This window comes from Capricornis sumatraensis, chromosome 22 (assembly GCF_032405125.1).
Source record: "Capricornis sumatraensis isolate serow.1 chromosome 22, serow.2, whole genome shotgun sequence".
Lineage (NCBI taxonomy): Eukaryota > Metazoa > Chordata > Mammalia > Artiodactyla > Bovidae > Capricornis > Capricornis sumatraensis.
In genome coordinates, this window is record NC_091090.1 from 48,705,043 (window position 1) to 48,731,930 (window position 26,888).

At 43.1% G+C, this 26,888-nt stretch overlaps 1 protein-coding gene across 3 annotated transcripts in view; it reads left to right on the top strand.

The window, feature by feature from the left end:
- Window positions 1–22,019: 22,019 nt before the first annotated feature.
- Window positions 22,020–26,888, top strand: part of MAK (male germ cell associated kinase) — a 41,385-nt gene continuing 36,516 nt past the window's right edge. For all 3 annotated transcript variants that reach the window (XM_068961025.1, XM_068961026.1, XM_068961027.1), the window contains exons 1-2: window positions 22,020–22,120; window positions 26,778–26,832. In XM_068961025.1, coding sequence (XP_068817126.1) covers window positions 22,020–22,120; window positions 26,778–26,832 — 156 coding nt within the window. The remainder of the gene's footprint in view (window positions 22,121–26,777; window positions 26,833–26,888) is intronic.

Consider the following 26,888-nt stretch of genomic DNA (forward strand, 5'->3'; position numbering starts at 1 on the left):
TAATCATATCTAGCAATCACATAGCAATTATGTGGGCCAGACACTGTTCTAAACCCTGAACAAGTATTAATTTATTTGATCGTCATAATAGTCCTCTGAGCTACCTGAGAGAGGCCAAGTGATTTTCACAGTGAGTGGCAGGGCTGGAATTTGAATTCATCTCCAGAGTCCCCACTTTTAACCACATCACATTAGCTTTGATTATAGTTATTTATCAATAAAATCCCACTTGTACTTAGCAAGTGTTGTGCTTGGCATGGAGTAGCGAGTTTTATTACTGCTAAGTATTAATCTCCTAACATTGGACCCAAAGGTTCTGCACAGGGTAGTAGATAGGGGAGGGGTGGGAGTGAACAGACAGACCCTGGGCAAAACCCTGAGGTGAGCATTTCCCAAAGTGTGGTACAAGGGTGCTCTGGGTTACAGGATGATTCTAGACGGTCCACAAATATTGTATGTTAATAGGATTTATTTTAGTGTGTAATAGGGAAAGAACAACACATCCAAGCTATGATTTCAGGGTATTTTTGCTGAGACAGAGCAAAGCCACAATTTAAGGAAAAATATTAAGCAAATAATAGTACAGACATTACAAGAAATGCCAAAAAATCATCAAAATTGTTGAAAGCCACTGAGTAAGAAGACACACGGTAACAGAGGAGAATAAACCTGACTCTGTACTACATCCACTGTTTTAGCATTAAGCCCTGTGCTCTGTCATGCTGACTCTCCACTTTCGGAAAAGAACATTGCCTAGAGCCTGAAATATGCATGATAGCCCACCATCAGGGCTCTGCCTCCAAGTTTCTAAAGTAGGAAATGGCAACCCACTTCAATATTCTTGCTTGGGAAATCCCACGGACAGAAGAACCCTGCAGGCTATTCAGTCCATGGGGTCGTAAAAGAGTTGGACACGACTTAGTGACTAAACAGCAGCATTTGACAATTAGGCCAGAAAATCAATAAGGATAAAGAAGATTTGAGCAGTACAATAACCTAAGGAAACTTGACAGGCATCAAAGAACACTCAACAAGAGATATACAGTATTCCAAAGTGTGCATGGAACATTCTCCGGAACAGAACATACGTTAGAACACAAAACAAGCCTCTGTAGATTAAAAAGATAAAAGTCCTACATAGTATGTGTTCCTACCACAATGGAATAGAAATCAATAATAGAAGTAACCTAGGAAATTCACAAATATGTAGAACTTAAACAACATACTTCCAAATAATCAGAAAATCAAAGAAGAAATTGCAAGGAAAAGTAGAAAATATTTTGAGAGTAATGAAAGCCGAAGAAAACACACTGAAACTTATGGGATTCAGTTTATTGGATCTGGCAATGTGGAAAGCGTTGGTGACCATGATAATAGTTTTTTTCCATGATGTGATGGGCTCTGTGCATGGAGAACAAGACAAAGCAGCTGGTGACAAGATGATTAAGCTCAGTTGGTAAAGAATCTGCCTGTAATGCAGGAGACCCCGGTTGGATTCCTGGGTTGGGAAAATCCCCTGAAGAAGGGAAAGGCTACCCACTCCAGTATTCTTGGGCTTCACCTTGTGGCTCAGCTGGTAAAGAATCTGCCTGCAAAGTGGGAGACTTGGGTTCGAACCCTGGGTTGGGAAGATCCCCTGGAGAAAGGAAAGGCAACACACTCCAGTATTCTGGCCTGGAGAATTCCATGGACTGTATAGTTCGTGGGGTTGCAAAGAGTCAGACACAACTGAGTGAATTTCCCTTTCACATTCAATGTAGATTTTGGACTGTAGAGAAAACTCTATGTGTTCAATTAAAAACTACATTGAGAACTTCAAATTCCTTCCAGTGAAGTTTGTTTTAGTGATGGGTTTGCCAGAGTTAGCAAAAAATTTAGATGGTTCCTATTAGATTTAAATTAAGATAAACAATAAGTACTTTTTGAGTGTAAGTATATCCCAAATAGGGTTTTCCTGGTGGCTCAGACCTTAAAGAATCTTCCTGTAATGCAGAAGACACAGGTTTAATCCCTGGGTTGGGAAGATTATTGCATGGACATACAAAAAGTATTGCTTATCTGAAATTCAGGTTTAACTGGGTATTCTGTATTTTATCTGGCCTTCCTTCTTGGGAAGAATGTTAAAATGTAATTTCATTCCTGGTCAAAATGTGGTAAAGGACATTTGATAAACTGAGAGGCTGAAAATGTCATTACCTAGAACAATTTGGTTGCTGAACTTTTGTGTGGGGAAAACATATTTTTACAAGCTGTTTACTTAATGGGAGATAATATATTTGTATCATGCTTTAGAATGTAAAAATCATGGTATGTGAATCTCTGATTATAGTTATTTTTGTGTTTCCTTTTTTAAAAACATAGTTTGACATTATTTCTAGCACCTATATGTTTTTATGCTTATATCACTTTATTAATGATATTGCTGTTTCTACTTGATACTTCCCTCTCCTTTCCAAATCTAAAACTACTGCTTCATGAAAGAAAAATATACTCGCATATTTTCTTCAAAAAAAGTTAAAAAAAATAAAAATCAGAGATAATTTAATAAAGGTTTTAAAAAGCCAAGCACCACCCTTTAACATTTATATTTACCAACCTTGCATGTCAGACAAGCAGAGTCCTACCCCCTACCCCTTCAGCTGATGGTCACCCTGTTTATTTCTATTTCTGTACCGCCTGGTTAAAGCAAAGAGTGTTCTGCACCAGTAATGGATTTTCCATTAATCAGCCCTTGAGAACGGGGTCTTCTGATTCTCTCTCAGGCAGTTGAGCTACCCACATCACACTGTGTCTTACGGCTCATCTGATGAATCTCCTTTGAACACGAGGCAGTCCGAGCCTCGGTTTTGGAGGGAAGAGGGTGGCTAAGCCTTTCTGCGCTCTCAGCCATCTGTGCTGCCCCACTGATGAATCAGAAGGGCACTGTTGAGTAAAAACGCCACCTGGCTACCTATGGGGGCCTCTGCCTGCGGAAAATAAGCATTCTCTTTTTTAATGTTTCTTAAGGGCTAGATTAAAAAAAAAAAAAAACAGTGGTGGAAAAGCCTTCTGCCTAGAAATGTTCACTCCAAATAGACTACATTCCTCACCCAGGTTTCCATAAACCACCTGAACTCATTCTCTTAACCACCCTAAGCACTATGCTTTTAAAGACCATTTCTAACTGTTGCCAAGATGTAGCAAAAAAAAAACCAAAAAAAAACAAAAAAAACCCACCTTAATTCAACTGCACAGGGAATTCCAGAGAGGGGATGGGGGATGTACAGATGCCATCTATTCCAGTCTCTATGTTCAGGCGTCAGTGCCCTTGGTTATAGGTTATAGTGAAAAATATAGTTTAATGCCCTAATTTACCTCATCTCTGCTAGTCAGTGCTCCCTGTCTTTCCCCCCAAAAGGCCTATTGTAATAAATTGAATCTGTTTAAATAAATATCCCACCTTCTGCATCCCAGCTTTGACAGCGGACTCCTACACACAAAGGAACGATAGAGCAGAGCCTTTCAAAAAAGGACAAAAACATCCTCCTCTGTGTATCCAAAACCTCATGCCCTGCTTGTTCTATCCAAAGGCTTTTTCTAGTATAGCATTTTGATCCAACTGGTGCTTGGACCAAATTTTTGTTGTTGTTCAGTCGCTAAGTCGTGTGGAACAAATTTAGTAAGAACCAATATAATATACCTCTAGATGAGAATATCTCTATATCCTTATTCGTATCTAGGGCTTCCCAGGTGGCTCAGTGGGTAAAAGAATCCGCCTGCAATGCAGGAAGTGAAGGTGGATGATAGTTCAGTCCTTGGGCTGGGAAGATCCCCTGGAGAGGGGCATGGCAACCCACTCCAGTATTCCTGCCTGGAGAATCCCACGGACAGAGGAGCCTGCTGGGCTGCAGTCCATAGGGTCACAGAGAGTCGGGCACGACTGAAGCGACTGAATATACACATCCATATCTATCTATCCACCTATCTATCTGTATATGAAACTGGCTCACAACGGTCAGATCTGACCTTCAGAAATCAGTAAGGCAAGTCCACAGGCTACAAATTCTGGCAAGACTTGATGTTACAGTCCTGAGTCTAAATCCCACAGGACAGCAGTCTGGAAATTCAGGCAGGGTTTCTAGCTCCTGTATTGAGGCAAGATTGCTTCTTTTTCAGGCAACCTTTGTCTTTCCTCTTAAGACTTTCAACTGATCCTGTGAGACCCAGGCACAGAGTGGAGGGCTACGTGCTTTTATAGGAAGTCTACCAATCTAAATGTGAATCACGTCAATACACACCTTCACAGAAACATCTAGAATAAGCTTTGGCCAAAAGACTTAGCCCAGTAGCCTTGTATAACTACCCAACTTACTTGATAAAGGTGGATTAAAGAGACCAGGAATATACAGCTAGAAAAAGAGACTCAGATGGAATGTGATAAAATCTAGAAGTATTTGCAGTCATCTCCAGTACCCCGTGGCTCAGCAGTAAAGAATCTGCCGGCAATTCAGGAGCCTCAGGAGACATGCGTTCCACCCCTGGGTCGGGAAGAGCCGCTGGAGGAGCACGTGGCAACCCATACAGCATTCTTGGCTAGAGAATCCCATGGACAGAGGAGCCTGGTGGGCTACAGTCCATGGGGTCACAAGTCAGACATAACTGAGGCGACCTAGATGTATGCACAGATGGCGTTGTAGTACTGGGTGGCGTTTGGGGACATGAGCTTCAGACAAAACTGAAAATAGCAGAGGAAAGGTTCTGCTGGGAAGAACCTTTCACAGCTGTGTAGTGGGAGCCGAGATTGGGCCTCGCCCTTCCTGCCACTGTGAATGCCAGGAAGGCTGTTACTTTAGTGGGACAACTTGAGGGGTGTAGTTCCTTCTTCTCCGTTCAGTTCAGTCACTCTGTTGTGTCTGACTCTTTGTGATCCCATGAACTACAGCATGCCAGGCAGCACGCCTGACCATCACCAACTCCTGGAGCTTGCTCAAACTCATGTTCATTGAGTCTGTGATACCATCCAACCACCTCATCCTCTGTCATCCCCTTCTCCTCCTGCCCTCAATCTTTCCCAGCATCAGGGTCTTTTCCAATGAGTCAACTCCTTGCAGCAGGTGGCCAAAGTATTGGAGCTTCAGCTTCAACATCAGTCCTTCCAATGAACACCCAGGACTGATCTCCTTTAGGATGGACTAATTGGATCTCCTTGCAGTCCAAGGGACTCTCAAGAGTCTTCTCCAACACCACAGTTCAAAAGCATCAATTCTTCAGTGCTCAGCTTTCTTCACAGTCCAACTCTCACATCCATACATGACAACTGGTAAAACCATAGCTTTGACTAGATGGACACTTGTTGGCAAAGTAATGTCTCTGCTTTTCAATATGCTGTCTAGGTTGGTCATAACTTTTCTTCTCAGGAGCAAGCGTCTTTTAATTTCATGGGTGCAGTCACCATCTGCAGTGATTTTGGAGCCCCACAAAATAAAGTCTGACACTGTTTCCATTGCTTCCCCATCTATTTGCCATGAAGTGATGGGACCGGGTGCCATGATCTTCGTTTTCTGAATGTTGAGCTTTAAGCCAACTTTTTCACTCTCCTCTTTCACTTTCATCAAGAGGCTTTTTAGTTCCTCTTCACTTTCTGCCATAAGGGTGGTGTCATCTGCATATCTGAGGTTATTGATATTTCTCCCAGCAGTCTTGATTCCAGCTTGTGCTTCATCCAGCCCAGTGTTTCTCATGATGTACTCTGCATATAAGTTAAATAAGTAGGGTGACAATATACAGCCTTAACGTACTCCTTTTCCTATTTGGAACCAGTGTGTTGTTCCATGTCCAGTTCTAACTGTTGCTTCTTGACCTGGATACAGATTTCTCAGGAGGCAGGTCAGGTGGTCTGGTATTACCATCTCTTGAAAAATGTTCCACAATTTGTTGTGATCCACACAGTCAAAGGCTTTGGCATAGTCAATAAAGCAAAAGTAGATGTTTTTCTCGAACTCTCTTGCTTTTTCAATGATCCAACGGATGTTGGCAATTTGATCTCTGGTTCCTTCCTCTCCGAGGAACTGAAATTTCTCCTTTTTATTCAAGGGCAGAGGTTTTACATTTTTAAAATTATTTATTTACTTATTTGACCTTGCCAGGTCTTAGTTGCGACATGCAGGATCTAATTTAGTTGCAGCAAGAGGACTCTGAGTTGTGGCTTCTGGGATCTAGTTCCCCGTCTGGGGATTGAACCTGGGCTTCCACCAGGAACGTCCCTGAGATTCTATATTATTTAGAGGATTTGTACAGAAACATGGGAAACTTACGCTTTACAATCTGAAATAATTGAGTGAAAATGAACCAGAAAACAGGATGTGGTCAAGAAGTTTGCTTATAAGCACCCTCCCTAAGATACAGAGGAAAAGACTGAAGAATAATGCATCAGATGAAACAAAAGCAGTTTGTTATCCTCAAGTCTTTCCCATGGACCTTGGCATCCTTGGGTCAAGCTCACCCCTCTGAGAATGGGACTCAGTACATCCCTAGAAGGAAGACAGATGGCGAGACGCCAACATTTCAAATACGGATTCCATCACACATCTCCTGTTTGTCTTCTTTCATGATTCATTCCCGACCAGAGCTCAGGTCACACTTACAAACCACCTACACATAAAACACAGCTTAGAATACTCCTACTTTATTATATATTTAAAAAATTTATTTGGCTGTGCCAGGTCTTCACACATGATCTTCATTGCAGATTGTGGGTTCTAGTTCTTCGACCACAGATTGAACCCAGGCCCCCTGCATTGAGGGCGGGGAGTCTTAGCCACTGGACCATCAGGGAAGTCCCTGGAATACTTAGACTTTGAAGGCTTAGTTTGACATATAACTGACTCACTTTGCGTACAGAAGACACTAACATAACAAAGGAAAGCAACTAATACTCCAATAAAAAATTTTTTTAATAAAATGGAATAAAAGCTTAGCTTGTTTTGACAAAATTTAATTAGTATAATTTGAAGCTAGACAAGATTAGGTATTAACAAACTAAAACACTTTTTATGTGGAGAAGAAAAGAGAACTAATTATATGCAAAGTTCATATATGTAAGATTTTGTCTACTCCTCAGCATGGTATATGTACCATATTGCTCTGGAACTCCTGCTTTGCTACTATTTGGTATTAATAGCTAATGATATTGCTTTACACTGCACTGCTGGTGGAAAACACTGAAGAGATACTCACGATTTTCATGAGACCCTGGAGATTCACTTCTTTAATGAGGATAAGATGCCTTGAATCTGTGAAATGTTATACCAAGCATTTGCTGAACCTGAAGGGTGTAGCAAGTGGTGACAGAATAACTAATGTTATCAGTGACCTGTATCAGTTGTGCAAATGCCAGGAAAATAATTTCAAGGTGATTTCTCAGGTATTTGTAATAGATCATAAATCAAAAATGGCTGCTGACTAGTAACATCAGACATTCCAAAAGAGTTTCTAGAGTATTCTTTGGACTGTAAATGTAAAAGTTGTTCTCAAAAATATAAATATATCTACTTTAGGTAATCCAGAAAAGAATGCATAAATATAATTTGAGTCTCCACGATTATATCCTACTCTTTAAGTGCTCTCCAAGGGAAATTCTAAACTAAGTGAGAAATCAATTCTAAAATGTAGAAATGGAGTCTCTCCTAGGAGTGTAGCGGTTAGAGCTCTGAGGTTCTACTGCAGGGAGCTTGGGTTTGGTCCCTGATCAGGGACCTAAGATCTCACAAGCTGCATGGTGCGACCAAAAAAAAAAAAAAAAAAAATGTAGAAAAGGAGTAAGGAATGATGAATTATCCTTTTGTACTGGACACTTGCAGTGGTGATATGTATCAACTGAGATAGGTATTGAGTCTGCCTCAAGGACACAGGTGCAAGGCCCTGTACCAAGGCCACAGAAGCAGAGACCAGAACCAAGGTCACCTCCAGAACTGCCCGAGCCCCTTTGTAACCATTGCCAAAGGCCCTCCCCCAATCATCTCTAGCAGGCTTCCTGACCCCAAGTTAGGCAAAAATGCCCACTCATGGTAGTCACCCTGTAACGCCCAAACTAATCACCTAATACCAGCCTTCCAGCAGGAATTTTCTTTGTCTTGAGTCTATCATTGGCCACTAACCCATGAAAAGCATTAGCTCTCCCTGGTCTGACAGGAGGTCAGCCTACTGGATTTGCAGCGCCTTTGTTAACTCTGTACTTTGTCCTTAATAAACTCACTGCTTTCTGCAGGACTCTGTGCCTGAGAATTCTTTTCCAACTCGGCTTCAGACTGCCTCAACAATAGGGATGGCTGAAGGGAGAACACTTTGGGGAAGTGGGGCAAGGAGAGACTATTAGGAGCTGAGTTTGAACACGTTCAGTTCAAACTACTAGATTTCTCAGTAAAGTGTTGAGCAGGTTATTGGATATATGGGTCTAGAGTCCAAGATGGAGGCATAGAATTGGAGACACAAGTTTGGGAATCATCAACACACAATCAAACTTGCCATTGCTAGGTTGTAAAATGCTATTCAAATATAAAGTACCATTACTAGTAGAAGGCAATGGCACCCCACTCCAGTACTCTTGCCTGGAAAATCCCATGGATGGAGGAGCCTGGAAGGCTGCAGTCCATGGGGTCGCTGAGGGTCAGATACGACTGAGTGACTTCACTTTCACTTTTCACTTTCATCCATTGGAGAAGGGAACGGCAACCCACTTCAGTGTTCTTGCCTGGAGAATCCCAGGGACGGGGGAGCCTGGTGGGAGGCCATCTCTGGGGTCGCACAGAGTCGGACACGACTGAAGCGACTTAGCAGCAGCAGCAGCAGCACTAGTAGTTACTCATGAACAACACACCAACAGTCATTGGCCCACTAACCCCTTTGTTTGGAACACCAAAGTTACTTTTTGAAGAATGAAATAATGTCATTTGCAGCAATTGATGGACCTAGAGGTTATCATACTAAGTGAAGTAAGTCAGACAGAAAAAGATAAATATCATATGATATTGCTTATATGTGGAATCTAAAAAATGATACAAATGAACTTATTCACAAAACAGAAATAGACTCACAGACTTAGAAAACACACTTATGGTTACCAAAGGGGAAAGGGTGGCGGGGGGTGGGGTATAAATTAGTAATTGTGGATTAACAAGGGCTCCCCAAGTGGTGCATTGGTAAAGAATCCGGCTCCCAAAGTAGGAGACACAAGAGATGCAGGTTCGATCCCTGGGTTGGGAAGATCCCCTGAAGGAGGAAATAGCAATCCACTCCAGTATTTTTGCCTGGAAAATTCCATGGACAGAGGAGCCTGGTGGGCTACAGCCCAAGAGATCACCAGAGTCAGATGTGCACTGCACTGGGGGTTACAAAATATAAAACAGATAAACAACAAGGTACAGCCCAGGGAGCCATATTCACTATCTTGCAATAATCTATAATGGAAAAGAATCTGAAAGAGACTCTAGCTATCTATCTATCTCTGAATCACTTCGGTGTATACCAGAAACTAATAGAACATTGTAAATCAACCATACTTCAATTTTTAAAAAAGATACTTTATGAAAAAAATTTTTTAAACAGAATACAATTTTTGGAAAACAAGACATATATACAAGTGCTAAATTTTTCTTGGTTTATTCTCAGTTATTTTATTGTCAATTTTAAATACTAAGAAGTTCGGAGGTTCTCAACTGATTTTAGGCTTACAACAGATTATCAATTGGAAGCCCTGAGAAGGCCATGTAATGACATTTTCTTCAAGAGTGCTTATCTTCCTAGGAAATGAAGAGCTCAAAATGTGAAATATAGTCTCAAAAGAACCTCGAGGCTGCTAGGTCAGCCACGGTCTTGATAGGAATCATGTAACGAAGGATATGCTGCTAATCTTTGATAAGGAACATGCAGGTAGTTTAAAAATATACATACTTTTCAACACTCCATCCTGTAAGGAGAATTGAAAGAAACATCAATTAAGGTTTAAGCATTGAAAAATTGATTATTGAGGATGACACAGTTTACGAAAAGTAGAAGGATGAGGGTTTATTGAAGGGAACTCTCCACATAATGATAACATTAAACCATTGCCAATCCTGATGCTATGCTGGGCTCAGAACACGTATTTTGCCATTTTGCTGTTACATATCTACATGTCAGTCCATCAGATTACAAATAGGAATATTTAAGAATACAACATTGCTCTGCAATATTTGAAGTATCAACACTCGAAAGTAAATTGTTGAATTTCTAGCTCTGGAAAGGGTGCAGAGGCTCGTATTGAACTAACTCTCCTTCAGGTGGCGGCTATAAACTCTGGACAAATATAAAGCTTAACTATTTGAAGGCCCTGGAAAAACCACCAAAGTCAAATAGAAATTGGGGGAGGGGGCGGGGATTGGAGCCCCGAGGGAAGAGAACCAGGATGACTGGCGTCCAGGGCTACACAGGGCGTGTCTGGTGTCTCCTGAGGATGCGTCCCAGTCTACACCAGCAGGGCAGCTAGAACCGGAGCAGAAGACCGCAGGGCATCTGGCTTGGCGGAAAACGGAGGCTAGAGATGCCGGCGCAGCTGGAAACTGAGCCGGGAACCACAGAGCAGCCGCAGAGAGGAAGTCCTCCGAATCTGGGTACAAATTTAAAAACTCTAAACTTTAAAACTCTTGGCTGACCCCTGACCTGTGCTTGTTTAGACAAGACTCCAAGGAAACTGTTAAAGCAACAGCTGGAAAAAACTGCAGAAACAGAGCAACCGTGTTGTAGGCTGGGGGCTAGGGAGACGGAACATAGCGCTAGTCTCACCAAGGTGGAAGGGACCGCAAACCCTGTAGGCCTTCCATCAGAACTCTAGAAGGGCCATAGGGCGTAAAGTTTATATCCTAGATCCAAAGACTATACCCCAAAACTAATAGCAAAACTACAACAAATTCATCTTTATTTTTTTCTTGGCGGGGGGGGGCATACTGTGTGGCATGTGGGATCTTGCTTCCCCCATCAGGGATCAGACCCTTACCCCCTAGAATGGGAGCCCAGAGTCTTAAGCACTGGATCACTAGGGCAGTCCTTTATTTTGTTTTATTTATTTTTCTGTTTATTTGCAAACCCATCTTTAAAAGTGAATTTTTAAAAGTGAATTTAAAAAATTAAGGGAATTCCCTGGTTAGGACTTGGTGCTTTCATTGCCAGGGCTTGTGCTCAATCCCTGATTGGGCAGCTAGGATCCTGCAAGCCATGGGAAATACGCCCAAAACAATTAACTAAATAAGTAAATAACAACATCTAAATAAATACCTCTAAAGTATCCATCTGTATGGAGCCAATTAAAGCTTATACTTACCAATCAAAGATTTGTGTCGTGTTTTTATTTTTTTATTGATGATGTCGGTCTTTACTTTTATTTTTTAAATTTCTTTATTTTTAATTGGAGGATAATTGCTTTATAATATTGTGCTGATTTCTGCCATACATCAACATGAATCAGCCATAGGTATACATATGCCCACTCCCTCTTGAAACTCCTTCCCACCTCCTACCCCATCCTACCCCACTGGATTCTCACAGAGCACTGGGTTTGAGCTTCCTGTGTCATACAGCAAGTTCCCACTGGCTATCTGCTTTACATATGGTAATGTGTATGTTTCAATGCCACTTTCCCAATTCATCCTACCTTCTCCTTCCCTCTTTGTGTACACAAGTCTTTTCTCCGTGTCTGCATCTCCATTGCTGCCCTGCAAATAGGTTCATCAGTACCATCTTTCTAGTTTATGTATATATATGCATTAATATATGATATTTGTTTTTCTCTTTCTGATTTACTTCATTCTACATAATAAGCTCTAGGTTCCTCCACCTCATTAGAACTGACTCCAATGTGTTCCTTTTTATGGCTGGGTAATATTCCATTGTATATATGTGTGGTGTTTTTAAAACATGAAGTTTACAGTTATTTCTCATGCTTTAAAAAGCTGCATTGATTTCCTGAGTTTTTAAACTTTAACCTCCTCCCAAGTATCCCACAGTGATCCAGATCAAAAAGTACGCATTTTAATAAATGAAAAAAGGTGGGAATGAAGACTGGGATTTCAATAGTCACTTGTCTTTACAATGTCCCTCTAGTATTAAAAAAATTTTTTTTCAGAGCTTTTGAACTTCCTTTTGGGCATAAATTTGATGATATATCATATTACCATAGAATCATCTAAGTCAGTGTATAAAACATAAACAAAGTTGCTGAACCTAGAAACATATTGATAAAGATCAGCTCCACAAATTCCTTTGACAGAAGCAAACACACTTGAGGTGATATAATTTATGACTTCCTGTGAAGCAAGACAGATTCTAGACTTATTTGTGAAAGTTATGAAGTGAACTGAATAGTCTGTGTAAACACAGTGCAGTGAAGTAGCTGCTCCTTGACACACAGGCCAGGTCTCAGGTTCCCAACCCTGCCCTGTGGCCCTTCAAGATGATGAAAATCATCCATAGGGATCCTTCCTGGCTAAAGTTCCCATTGAGTGTTTTGGCTTCAGTGTCTTTTGATCTCTTCCATGTGAGCCCTGGCTTCTTCCTGAAACTTCTGGGACCACCCTGGGGCAGGTGCAGAGGGTCCCAGTGCTAGGATGACACCACCTGTCTAAGTCACATGGTCCTGTACATTTGAACTCCTAAATATCCCTTGTTCTATCTCCGTCATTACTGCTGTAGTTGGATCCGCCACTTCTTCCTGATCAATTGCCATAGCCTCCTTTGTATTCTTTTGCCTCTAGACTCACTGCTGAAATCTACCTTGCCCACTGCTGCTTTTGTGATCTTTCTGAAATGCGAAAGTGAACATGCCACTCCTCTGTAGAAAGTTCTTCATAGTTCTCTCATTACTGCCTGGTAAGGTTCATAGCTGGGCTATAAGACCTCCATGATCTAACTGAACACTTCTTATTAATAGGAGAAGGCAATGGCACCCCACTCCAATACTCTTGCCTGGAAAATCCCATGGACGGAGGAGCCTGGTGGGCTGCAGGCCATGGGGTCGCTGAGGGTTGGACATGACTGAGCAACTTCACTTTCACTTTTCACTTTCATGCATTGGAGAAGGGAATGGCAACCCACTCCAGTGTTCTTGCCTGGAGAATCCCAGGGACGGGGGAGCCTGGTGGGCTGCCGTCTATGGGATCGCACAGAGTTGGACACGACTGGAGCAACTTAGCAGCAGCAGCAGCATCTTTTTCACTTTAAGCTGTGAGAGGACCACGACTGTCTGTCCTGCTAGTCTGTTATTATTCCAGAGCCTTGACACATAATGGATAATTGCTAGCAGGTATATCACTACCCCATGTCTCATGCTTCTAATTTATGGGCCTTTTTGCTAGCTAATTGAGCTTCTTCTTGGTAGAAACACAAGTGTGCCCTTCTCTCACAACTCAAGGCTAGTTACTTTCACTCATTTATTTATTCACCATTAACCCATTTATCTTGTGATTTACCACAGTATTTTTTGGGCTGCAAAATCACTGTTGATGGTGATTGAAGCCATGAAATTAAAAGACGCTTACTCCTTGGAAGGAAAGTTATGACCAACCTAGACAGCATACTCAAAAGCAGAGACATTACTTTGCCAACAAAGGTCCGTCTAGTCAAGGTTATGGTTTTTCCAGTGGTCATGTATGGATGCGAGAGTTGGACTGTGAAGAAAGCTGAGCGCTGCTTATTTAACTTATATGCAGAGTACATCATGAGAAACGCTGGGCTGAAAGAAGCACAAGCTGGAATCAAGATTGCCGGGAGAAATATCAATAACCTCAGATATGCAGATGACCCCACCCTTATGGCAGAAAGTGAAGAGGAACTAAAAAGCCTCTTGATGGAAGTGAAAGAGGAGAGTGGAAAAGTTGACTTAAAGTTCAACATTCAGAAAACTAAGATCATGGCACCCGGCCCCATCACTTCATGGGAAATAGATGGGGAAACAGTGGAAACAGTGGCAGATTTGAACTGTGGTGTTGGACAAGACTCTTGAGAGTCCCTTGGACTGCAAGGAGATCCAACCAGTCCATTCTAATGGAGATCAGTCCTGGGTGTTCTTTGGAAGGACTGATGCTAAAGCTGAAACTCCAGTACTTTGGCCACCTCATGTGAAGAGTTGACTGACTGGAAAAGACTCTGATGCTGGGAGGGACTGGGGGCAGGAGAAGGGACGACAGAGGATGAGATGGCTGGATGGCATCACCGACTCGATGGGCTTGAGTTTGAGTGAACTCCGGGAGTTGGTGATGGACAGGGAGGCCTGGCCTGCTGCCATGGGGTCGCAAAGAGTCGGACACGACTGAGCGACTGAACTGAACTGAACTGAACACCGTGACTGCTACCAAATTCTTTGAGCGAATGAGTGAAAATGAATTTAGAAGTGTGGCCCAGGAGTTAACATGTATCTGAGAAGTTGACCAATAGAAAGAATTGCAATCCAGTGCAGTTTTCCCCAGGCAGTAAAAAATGCAAGGATTACGAGGCGAACAGTTGGCTTCCTCTTGCTCTTCACAAGCCTGGGAACCAGATTCAGTGAATCAGGACTCTACAGAACGAGTGGGAACACACAAAGGGCAAACAACCCAACTTCTTATAAATAAGTGCAAAGGTAATCAGGACTGCCCCAAGCCCCAAATGAAATAGCAGAAGAAGAGGAACTCCAGCGGCTTCCAGGTGTTCCCGGAGGCCCCGCCCCTCGGAGGCGGGGCGAGCGCCCACGGGCGGGGACTTCTCGCTTAGCCCCGCCCTATGGGCGGGGTGTAAGCGGGCGGGCGGCGCGGGGGCAGATGCACGCCCGCCGTTTCCTAGGAGATGGAACACACAGGACTACCGAGCTTCACAAGTGAGCGAACGAGGTAAGCGGCCGGCGCGGGCAGGTAATCCTGAGCGGGCAGAGGGGCGGCCCCCGTCCGTCCGACCCGGGCCTGTCCTGCGAGGCGGCCCGGCATGTCCCCTGGGCGCCCTGTCCCACCGGGGTGGACCTCTGCTGAGAGAAGGGGCCTGGACACCGGTAGGGGTCGGGGACTAGGGGGAGGAGGACTCGGGGAGGGGCGGGGCTGGCCGGCGGGGACGATCTACCCGCTCCCAGCGCGGTGGGTTTGCTCCGAAGCGCCCCTGGCCACTTTCCTGCGTCCTTAGACGACGGGGTTCAGTCCTGGGTTGGAGGATGACAGTGGGCATCCTTCAGTCTCGGAGACCCTCACCCCCGAACCTCTATCCTAGAGTCTCCCATCGTACCCCCTCACCCCGGACCTCCGCCTCTCCCTTTAGTGCCTGGGCTGGAGGGGACACTACTTTGAGGAGTGAGGTGGCGGGATCGGGTCTCGAGAAGGCAGCGGAATTGAGTTCAGAACTGTTACAAAAATGAAAAAGGAGGAAAAAGAAACTGGGTCCAAATTCAGTGCATCCCAAACGGCTCCCAGGTAAAAGCGGAATCCCGGCGCAGGGTGGACTAGCGGGCCCCCCGGGTCCCCCTCGCCGAGCCCACTGCTGCGGTCGGCGGGACACGCGGGTCCCCCGGGACCAGCCGTACCCGCAGGCCGGAGGGACTGCGCCCACGGAGTCTTAAGGGCCCTGGTTTGCTGAGGGTGGGGGGCGGGCGGGGGGGAGGAAAAATATCAGAAATCAGAGCGTCAGGGAATGAAAACTGCTTCCTGATTTGCAAATAAGACGGGCACTTAGTTTAAGGACAGGGTTGGAGTAGCGGGAGGGGAGGCAATAACACTGGCTTTTTATAAGGTGTTTGTAATCTCAACTCTAAACGGAAAGATATGTATGTAATTGTGTTTAATCTTTAAATGATCAGGCAATTGTTCTAATTGTAACGGAATTCTCATAGAGTCAAAGGTATTGGAGTTATTTTAATCAGAGAAACAATCCCTAGAGTCGAGATAGTAATAGAGGCAAAAGTTACTTTCCAGCCTTTCGGCCTGTCTTTACCGTCCCCATCCCCCCAACCTCCATCTCCTCTGCGTGACCGAGTGACCGGAAAAGGAGAGACCCTTCGCTCCGCCCAAGGAGGCCACCTTCTGCCTGGGCAAGGCAGAAGCTGGCTTTGGGCAAAGGTGTTTGATCTATTTGTTGGGAAGGGGTTTTATTTATTTATTGGGGGGGGGGGCGTTTGCTTCGTTTTAAAACAGTTTGTGAATATTAGCACAGAGCACCATGCTTTTATTTTTAAAACACAAAATCTTTGTTTTCCCATTGCAAAAGCTCCCCTTTTAATTTATGTAAACGTATGACTTGGTTGGTTTGAAAACTTTTTTCTGTTTTGCTTTTTAAACAACTGAATGATTTTTATGGCATTACTTTAAAAACAAACAAACGTTAATTCCAACCTTAGAGTAATAACATTACAGCAGATTGTGCCAAAGCAAGATGAAGACGTGGAGAGGTTATCTGCTCAGTGATTGGGCAGACACAGATGTTTACCCTTCATTTGCCCTCTCTCTTAATCGTCTTTAATCCTTTCTAAATCCCTTATTAGCTGGTAGAAGCTGTTGAGAATAAAGCTCAAGTTTACAGTAACTGTGCACTTAGCTAAAAATAAGACATCTAGAATGGGAGAGAAATGGTAAGAGTATTTATCTAATGTAAGTCTGTAATTGGGCCTCTCAATAAATTTTTTTTTCCCCTTAAACCAGAATATAAGGTGTGTATAACTCATAAGAAAGTACTGTAGCTTGATTGTAGAAAATTCCAAGTTCCTAACAATTCTGTTAAATTAATTGAGGATCATAGTTAAATTACATTTACTTGTGTTATGCCTTGTTGCATCCACGTTGAAATATATACATGGAAATATTCATGTGCAAAATAAATCTTTTTAATACACCCCTGTTTTGCAGAATTAGCTTCCAGGGGTCCACAGAGAAGACCTGATGTTGGGAAAGGTTGAGGACAGGAGGAGAAGAGGGCAACAGAAGATGAGATGGTTGGATAGCATCACCAACTCAAAGGACATGAATCTGAGCAAACTCCGGGAGATAGTGAAGGACAGGGAAGCCTGGTGTGCTGCAGTCCATGGGGTTGCAAAGAGTCGGACACGACTTAGCGACGGAACAACACAAAAACAGAGAAGAATATACGTAGTTTGCAGAGAAATATCATTGACTGTGAACTGGGGACCTATAGGCAGTCTGTCTTTTAAATTACATATACTGCTTGTTGACTAGTAAATCAGCTTAGGACCTTCCTATGCTACACTGATAAGAACAGTTGTTCACGGTCTATCAATGAGTAGATGCTGTGCTATGCTAAGTCCCTTCAGTCATGTCTGACTCTTTGCCACCCGATGGACTGTAGCCCGCCAGGCTCTCTGGCCATGGGATTCTCCAGGCGAGAATACTGGAGTGGGTTGCTATGCCCTCCTCCAGAGGATCTTCCCGACCCAGGGATCGAACCTGCATCTCTTGAGTCTCCTACGTTGGCAGGCAGGTTCTCTCCCATTAGCGCCACCTGGAAAGCCCCTCAGTGAGTAGGTACATGGGAATAATTTAAAAAAAAAAAAAAACCCTTTATACATCTATGCCTGTCTACATTGGGCCATTATCCTTGTTTTCAGGGGGATAAAGGAGATAGCTGGAATGGTCAGCTTCTCACCCTGGACAGCTGTTTATTTTGTAATTAAAATGACTCAAAAGAGACCTTTCTGATGCTTTTTTTGGGAGCATAGTATGTAAACTTGCATAAACTCCAATTGCCTTGGAACCACACATCAGACTTTTAAAAATCCGTGTCATACCCATAATCTTCACCCCCTCAAACAAAAGAAGCCGAGAAACAGCTGTGTACCTCTTTTATTTTTCCCTGAATATAAGTATCCTATGCTATAGCACTTGAAACAAACTGTGTTTCCAGTGTTTTTTCTTTTTTTTTGGAAGACTTGGAGTGAGGTTTCTATTACAGCCACTCCAAAACAAAAACAAAAACAAGAACAAACAACTGGGCTTCCACGCTGGAGCAGGAAGGCATCCATGGTCTGTTATGCTATAATAGTATTGGTGGTGTTATGGTTGATGCTCTTTACAGGGTAAGAGAAAGAGGCAGTTCATTCCGCTTTTGCAGGTGGTTGAGCCACTGCAAGGTGAAATTTCCATGTTCCTGGCACCCCTTACCTGTGAAATTCTCTCCCAACCTGGGCAGCTCCCTCTTCACTCCTTTCTCTTTTGTCCTTTTCTAGAGGTGCCTATCAGAGAAGGCAATGGCACCCCACTCCAGTACTCTTGCCTGGAAAATCCCAGGGACAGAGGAGCCTGGTGGGCTGCAGTCCATGAGGTCTCTAAGAGTCAGACTTCACTTTCACTTTTCACTCTAATGCATTGGAGAAGGAAATGGCAACCCACTCCAGTGTTCTTGCCTGGAGAATCCCAGGGACGGGGGACCCTGGTGGGGGCCCTTCTATGGGGTTGCGCAGGGTCGGACACAACTGAAGCAACTTAGCAGCAGCAGCAGCAGCAGCAGCAGCAGAGGTGCCTATAATCACCGTCTACCTCTTAGACCCTCAATGTTTGTCCTCACTTAGGTGTTGCCCTCAAAATAATCTGTGCATATGCAGCAGATTTGCAAAGAAAAGATGCTGCTATTTATCCCATTAAAATTTAATTCAGTAACTTGGGGGTGGGGTAAAAATAATAACTTTCTTAATGAACTCCAGTTAGACTCCCTTCTCCCCAACTCACTCACTCTCCCTTCACTGTTTCTGGCCTAATTTCAGTGTCCTTCCAGGTTATTGGCATGAGCCAGATCTAGCCCCACGGCGTAGTCGGGGTAGGGAGACCTCCGTGTACTTTTCAGGTTGTTTATAGCATCTTGCCGTGTTAGGATGAGGAGTTAGGAATCTTCAGGGGGTGGGGCGGGGTGGGCAGCCTTCACTGTGGGGTAGATTCTACACGGTTTGGGAATGAAGAGGGGTGGTTCTTTTAGCTGCATCAGTGATTGTAATAGCTAGCAAGGATGGGTTGTTTAGAAGTTGGGGATGCACTGAAACACCAAATAGCTTCAGGCTAATGCAACTATTAGACTAACGCCATCATTGATTCTCTTGATTGATCCTAGGTCATTTAATCCCTCTGCGTTTTTATTGTACATTGTTACTGCTATGATGAACACTGTGGCCTTTTGGACAAATATATTCTCTGTATTGTTACTTAACCAGAAAGAATTGGTAAACCTCTGAAGAGCACATTTCCTTAAAAGACCTTAAAGAGTGAAGCTAGAAAAGAAAGTCAAGCAAGTGAATTCCCTGGTGGTTCAGTGGCACTTTCGCTGCCAAGGCCCTGGGTTCCCTCCCTGGTCAGGGAACTAAGATCCTGCAAGCCGTGTGGTGCAGCCAAAAAAAAAGAATGTCAAGCAGTTTAACATCTGATAATAAACTGAAAAATACTGATATAATAAATTTCTAAATGATCAGAAGGAATGCGTTTTGTAGCCCATGTTTTGTTTAATCAGAGCACCAAACAAACCCCTTCTGCATCTTAGAATACAGCCTTGTGGCAGGATGATAATAAAATTTTTAAAGCAGCATAAGAATGATAAACAGGCATTACCAAACAAACCCCCAAAGAGCTTTCAAAATTATCTTTCCTTACCTAGATAATGGAAGAATTAAGGAAACCAGATACACATTTTAGTCAGGAACTGTGCAGGGGGATGTTGCCTTTCTTTGTATTAACGCCCTTATGTTTAGAACCTGTGTCTATGTATGATGCAAAGATCACTTGCAAAAGAACTTCATTTTCAGACAAATGGGGAAGCATTTGCTGGCATTTGTTGAAACCATTTACTAAGACATAACTGAGCCAGATGAAGGAACCACTAAACAGAAATGGAATTTACTACTGAGATCTCTTTGTCAAGATCCTGGCCACAGAGTTAGTGTGGCCTAAACTACTCACGCGCCTTTGAAGGGGTTGCTATCTGTAATGAAGTAAAATAAATGACAAATGAAAGCACACTCGCTGTTATTTAAAAGCCCCACGGGTTCTTCCAGAGCTTCCTGTGGACAAATGTGTCCCGTGCAAAGGGAACTGCCTCGTTTAGTGCACTTCTCTGCTGTGCTTCCGCAGAAAGGCCTATTTTTGGAAGCCTTGGGTACTTTGACAATTACAATATATTCTTGTTGCTCCTACAGTTCTGCATCTAATAGGGAAGGAATTTCTGTGATTTTATTTTGTGGAAGTAGTGCTACAGTGAAAGAAAAATAAGCATTGATTGAAGCATCAGATTATAAAAGGCATTTTAATTTTATTTTTCCGGCCGAACCACATGACTTGTTGGATCTTAGTTCCCCAACCGTGGATGGAACTCGGACTCTCGACAGCAAAAGCACAATGAATAACCACTGGACCTCCAGGGAATTCCCTATAAAAGGCATTTTAAAACAAACTATGTCTTTTCATAATGCCAAACGTTGTTACCTTCTGCGGCTAAGAATATAGCCTTGTAGCAGGAGGATAGATTTTTGAAAGCAACATAAGAATGATAAACAGGTATGAAATGAGAAATTGTTCCTTGAAAGCTGAATTGAGACAGAAGAGTGGGAGGAAATTATTGCACAGTTGTAATGAAGGAGGTACTATGGCTTTATGTGCTTTGGTTTGTTTTATTTTTTTTAATTATAGTAAAATCAGAACCTATCAAAACCTGTACCCTTCTAATATATACACATCCACAACCCCTTTTCTGTAGTTTTGAAATCCACAAAGCTCTGAAAGATGAATTTTCAGAAATTAATTTGTGCAAATTCATTTGCAATAAAATATGACCCGGATGATGTGAGGCCACTTATGGCCTTCATTTCTTTTACTTAGTGAACTTCTCTTACATTCTCCTGCAGGCACATTAAGATGCTCTTTGGGAGATGTTATGTACCCTCCTACTTTTCTGTGGTTGGTGGTTTAGTCGCTAAGTCAAGTTGGACTCTTTCGACCCCATGGACTGTAGCCTGCCAGGCTCCTCTGTGCATGGAATTTCCCAGGCAAGAATACTGGAGTGGGTTGCCATTTCCTTCTCCAGGGGATCTTCCTGACCCAGGGATGGAACCTGGGTCTCCTGTGTTTCTTTACCCCTGAGCCAGCAGGGAAACCCTCTATTTCTTTTCTAACATATGCAAATACCTGGATTCCAAACAGATCTGGCCCAGGAATTTCACATAAGGGATTGCAGTCCAAATTAAACACGATGCAAAAATTGATTCTAAGAATGGATATAGTGGAGAATCTGATTTTCCACAGTCTGATGTGGACTCCCATAGATTCTATTGCTGCTGTGTCGTTCAGTTGTGTCTGACTCTTTTCGACCCTATGAACTGTAGCCCACCAGGCTCCTCCGTCTATGGGGATTCTCCAGGCAAGAATACTAGAGCGGGTTGCAGTGCCCTCCTCCAGGGGATCTTCCCAACCCAGGGATTGAACCCAGGTCTCCCGCATTGCAGCGGATTCTTTACCAGCTGAGCCACCCGGGAAGCCCATAGATTCTATTATAGTCAGTTAAAAAAAAAAAAGGAACCACAAACATCATTAAGTCAGTGTTTATTGGGTTCAGTTTCATTACATGGTACCATGTATTAATAAATGAAGCATTCTGCAGTGATTTTCATCAGTCTATCAAATGTGAACGTCATTCCAAATGGCACAAGTGATTTACTGGCATGTGCTTAACAATTAGTGTTTATCTTACAGTTTTCCTAGGTTACCAGTAAATTTTTGGAAGCGATTCTTTAATGAATATTCCTTTTATTCTTGTTTTGTTGTTTTTTTTTTTTTTTTTACAGGGTGTTCTTAAGAATGGAAGCACCATTTCCTTGCCAGATTCCTTACTGCTGTATCTTATGAACCTACAGAATCTTGGGGAAGAACCTGTATTTAATGATGACAAAACCTGTCACCAGTGTAGTAACAACGGTCTAAGGGCAGAAACAAATAAAAATAAAAGACGCGTTTATATTTATATACAACAAAGACATCATTTCCCGTGGACAGCCTGCGCCGCATCGTTCTTCCGAGATGAACCGGTACACGACCATGAGACAGCTGGGGGACGGCACGTACGGGAGCGTGCTCATGGGCAAGAGCAACGAGTCCGGGGAGCTGGTGGCCATCAAAAGGTACCGCGGGCGACCCTGCCACGTTCACCCGTCTTTCTGTTCCTCTCCTTTGCTTGCTTGAGAACGTATACAAGCGCAGAGAGAAGTCTGGTCCAGACCTCACGCTTGTTAGGCCATCGTGGAATGCCATTCTGGAGACAGCACTGCAAAAAAGGAGTTCTGCTGGTCCCCACATATATGAGTTTAATTTTCTGGTTTGTCCAGCAAAAAATATAAGGGCTCTGCTTTTTGGAAAAATTTTCTTTATTTTTAATTGGAGGGTAATTGCTTTACAAGGTTGTGTTGGTTTCTGCCGTACATCAGCATGACAGCCATAAGTATGTATGTGGTCGCTCCGTCTTGCGCCTCCCTCCTACCCCCATGCCATCCCACCCTCTAGGTTGTCCCAGGGCACCAGGTTGAGCTCCCTGTGTTACACAGCAGCTTCCCATTAGTTCTCTATTTAGGGCTCTGCTTCTTATGCATGATAAATCTGAACTGATACTGAAGATAATGCTTAGAATTCTCTTTTAGCACTTAAAGTGGAGTACAGAGTAGAGCTTATTATTTCTTTAAAACAACAGGCCTCAAAATCAGATGGTATTCATAATATCAAATTGAGTTCTGAATGGCATATGGTATTTCCCCGAGCTTATTGATGAAAGAGAGGAATTATTAACTTAATTATTTCTTTAATCTACTGTATCTGTTATCTATCATATGTTAAAAAAACATTACCCCAAAGCTTAGTGATTTAAGACAAACAAACATTTGTTAACTCATGGTTTCTGTGGGTCAGGAATTTAGGAGCAGCTCAGCTGTGGTTCCGGCTCCAGGTCTCTCTGCGGTGACGGTAGAGGTCAGCCTAGGTCAGTCGTCTGCAGGCTGGACCGGGGCCTGTGTACGCACTTGCAAGCTGGTTCGCCCTGTCAGTTTGCTGGGGCTGCGCTCACCAAGTACCCCAGACGGGGTGGTTTAAGCAACGTATTTATTTCCCCATAGTCTGGAGGTTGGAAGTGTGAGAGCGAGCTGTTGGCAGGGTTGGTTTCCCCTGAGACCCCTCTCCTCAGCTTGCAGACAGTTCTCTTCTCCGCATGTGTTCACCTGGTCTTCCATCTGTGTATATCTGAGTCCTAATCTCCTCCTGCTATAAGGACACCAGTAATATCGGATTAGGAACCATCCCAAAGGCCTCAGTTAACCTTAATTACCTCTGTAACGTCTGTCTCCAAATGCAGTCATTCTCCGAGGTACCGGGAGGTTAGGACTTCAAGATGTGGATTTGGGGGTGCACAGCGTGGCTCAGACTGGACTTCTGTATGTGCCGGTTTAAGCACAGGCTGGTTGCCTTAAATGGTAAGGATTTCTTGAGACAGTTGGGAGGTCTAAAGTCAAGGGGTCAGCAGGGTTGGTTCCTGCTGAGGGCTGGGAGGAAGGGATCTCTCCTGGGCCTTTTTCCTTGGCTTATCGATGGCATTTTCTATGTCCCTCCCACATCAGCTTCCTTTGATGCATATTTCTTTTTTGTATATAAAGACAGTTTCTCTCTATATGGGGTTCTACAGATCGTCACTTGAGTGTTCTCATGACATGGTAGCTGGCTTCAAGTCTTGGAAACTGATTACCGCTTCAACCAAAGGATGATCATCCAAAATTTAAGTGCTTTATCAAACGTTTATCAAATGATAAAAACTTTACGATATCATGATCTAAAATATTATATACATAAGGAAATCCTTTTATAAAGTATTGTCAAATAGCCATTAGTATCAAGTAAGTAAATGTATAATGAATGGGCTTCCCAGGTGGTACTAGTGGTAAAGGAACCTCCTGCCAGTGCAGGAGACTTAAGAGATGTGGGTTTGATCCCTGGGTTGGGAAGATTCCCCTGGATGAGGGCACTGCGACCTACTCCAGTATTCTTGCCTGGAGAACCCCATGGACAGAAGAGCCTCATGGGCTACAGTCCATGGAGTCGCAAAGGGTTGGATACAACTAAAGTGACTTAGCATGCTTACATAACTGAAACGAAAAATGGGAATAAAAATAAATTTCCCTGACCTGAAAGGTGAAATATTACAGGTACATCCCGTAAATTTGATTTTAAGACCAGTATGCCTGTTGTATCCCCTACTGATCAAGCTTGTACTGGAGACCCTAACTGGTGCAATAAGAGAAAAAAGTAATAAACGGAGTGTAGTTCCATGGATGGAGGAGCGTGGTAGGCTGCAGTCCATGGGATCACTGAGAGTTGGACACGACTGAGTGACTTCACTTTCACTTTTCACTTTCATGCATTGGAGAAGGAAATAGCAACCCACTCCAGTGTTCTTGCCTGGAGAATCCCAGATATGGCGGAGCCTGGTGGGCTGCCGTCTATGGGGTCGCACAGAGTCCGACACGACTAAAACGACTTAGCAGCAGCAGCAGCAAGTATTAGCCAAAATGAGATGAAATCATTCTTAGTTATAGGTTAAGCGATTATGTAAATTCACACAAATACTTCATTACACACAAATAAATCTATGTGTAAATATATCTTTAAAAGGACTGAAAAGATTTACAATAAAATCCATGAATGCTTGGCTTCTTAGGGAGAGAGGGATAAGAAAATGAGAATGAGGATTGGGTCTCATGGTATCATCTTAGAAGACTTCCCACAAAAAATGAGATCTCGAGAATGAGAAAAAGCTATCAAGAGGAGAGGGAAGCATAGCCAAGCTTTAAGAATAGCATGTATGAAGGCCTAGAAGCAGGAGAGATTTTCCTTTGGGAAATTTTACTGTAACTCACTGGTAAAGAACCTTGTAGTATCTGCTGCCATTTCAGGGAAAAAAGCAAAAAAAATAAAAAATAAAAAAGCTATAAATGGTCTTTCTAGGGGCTGGTGATAAGACCCTCTCACCTCATTAAATTAACAAATATTTATTAAGTTCCATGTCCTTTAAAGACCTGAGAGGCAGTTCCATTCCAGAGGGTCTCCTGTTTGTGGGACGGTTGCTCAGGAGCCCCACCTGTGGGTTTCAAAACCCATCAAGCTACCATTTAGTGAATGAATATCTATTGAGACTTAAACTGTGTCTCAAAAACTGATCAGGCAGGTGGTGGTGTCTTCAGAGAGCTTGCTGCTGTACTTGAGGAGAGGGGACAAGGTGTAAACGTAATAATTTAACTATACGCTATGTAAGAAGGTGGTCAGTGCTATGGGAGAAAAAGCCGAACAGGAAAGGTGAGCTCAGAGCCCTGAAAGCCAGCCTCTGGCGTTCAAGGAATAAGGATCAGCCTGAGGTGAAAGTTCTCTCCATTCTTGCAACCGGCCCAGCTCTTTCTAGCTGTCTTTCTCTGGCTGGCAGCTTCTGTCTTGCAGGTCTCATCTGAAACACTGCCTCATCACAAAGGCCTGAGGCCTGGCCAGTTTATCTCATGATCCTCTAAGCTGATCTGCATGTCTATTTTGTGTTAACGAAAGTCGATTTCCTGTGAGATGCGAAACACCAGTAACCATTCCGTTTCATCATCGGGGCTCGTAGCAGGTGTTGGATGAATAGACAAATGGAAGAGAAGCTGGCAGGGAGTCTAAAAGGAATTCTAACAAATTGGTTTAACGTCTTACAATTAAATTAATTTCTTTAAATTGGTCTAAGAAATTGGGATAATTGTTTTGTGAAGAAACTTCTATATTTGTTGCATGTAGATACCTGCATCACTTTAAGGTAGTATTGATAAGAAGTATAACTGTTGAGGAGAAAGTAGCATGTTAGTAAATGTGCATTGCCGCTAGTACAGATTTTTCAGAATAAATGTTTCCGTTTGTACTAAATTTTGAAAAAGAACTTGAATATGTTAACCAGCCTCTAAAGGTTGGATTAAAAATTCTATAATTATTTGTTAAGAATTCTAGAGATTATATGTACAGTTTTGGATGGATCTGATCACTTGATGAAAATACTTTTATACTATATTTGAATTGGTTTGTATTTTATTTCAAATTGAGCACTGTGCTGGACTTTCTTCATTTCAGCAAGACATTTATGGCTATAGTACTGAAAAGTATCTTTTGGTAAGTCAGTAAGCCCTCAATTTTTAGCACCTGAGTATGTATAAGTGAAATTCTGATTCACTAAGAGTATTTTAGGAATAATAGCAGTGATGCCCTTCTTATCTCATTGTAGCCAACCACAGATACTGGTGGGGCTTCTCTGGTTGGCTCAGATGGTAAAGCGTCTGCCTGCAATGCGGGAGACCCAGGTTCAATCCTTGGGTTGGGAAGATCCCCTGGAGAAGGAAATGGCAATCCACTCCAATATCCTTGCCTGGAAAATCCCATGGATGGAGGAGCCTGGTAGGCTACAGTTCATGGGGGTACTGAGTCCTGACCTAAGCCTTTTACAATAAGCTTCTCTTATGCAGCGGTTTCTACTCCATAGCTAAGGAGTTTGCGGCACAGAGGGTCATTAGGTCATTTGTCCGAGAAGTGACATAGTCATGAGCCTGCACCAAGCAGCCTTGAGATGCACAGAATGGAGATGATCTGCTTTTAAGGAGGAGGGAAGACAGGTAAAGAGGAGGGAAGAGCTCGCCTGAGGCAAACTAATAATAGAGTGAGAAAGCCAGCTGTGTAATCTGTGTCTTCACGCCCTCGGTCCCCAGGCACTAAACTTTTCTTTTTTAATTTCAGAATGAAGAGAAAGTTCTATTCTTGGGATGAATGTATGAACTTGAGAGAAGTTAAGGTAAAACCCCAGAGATGAAAAGAACCGGAGAAGACCTCAGTTCTACCTCACACGTC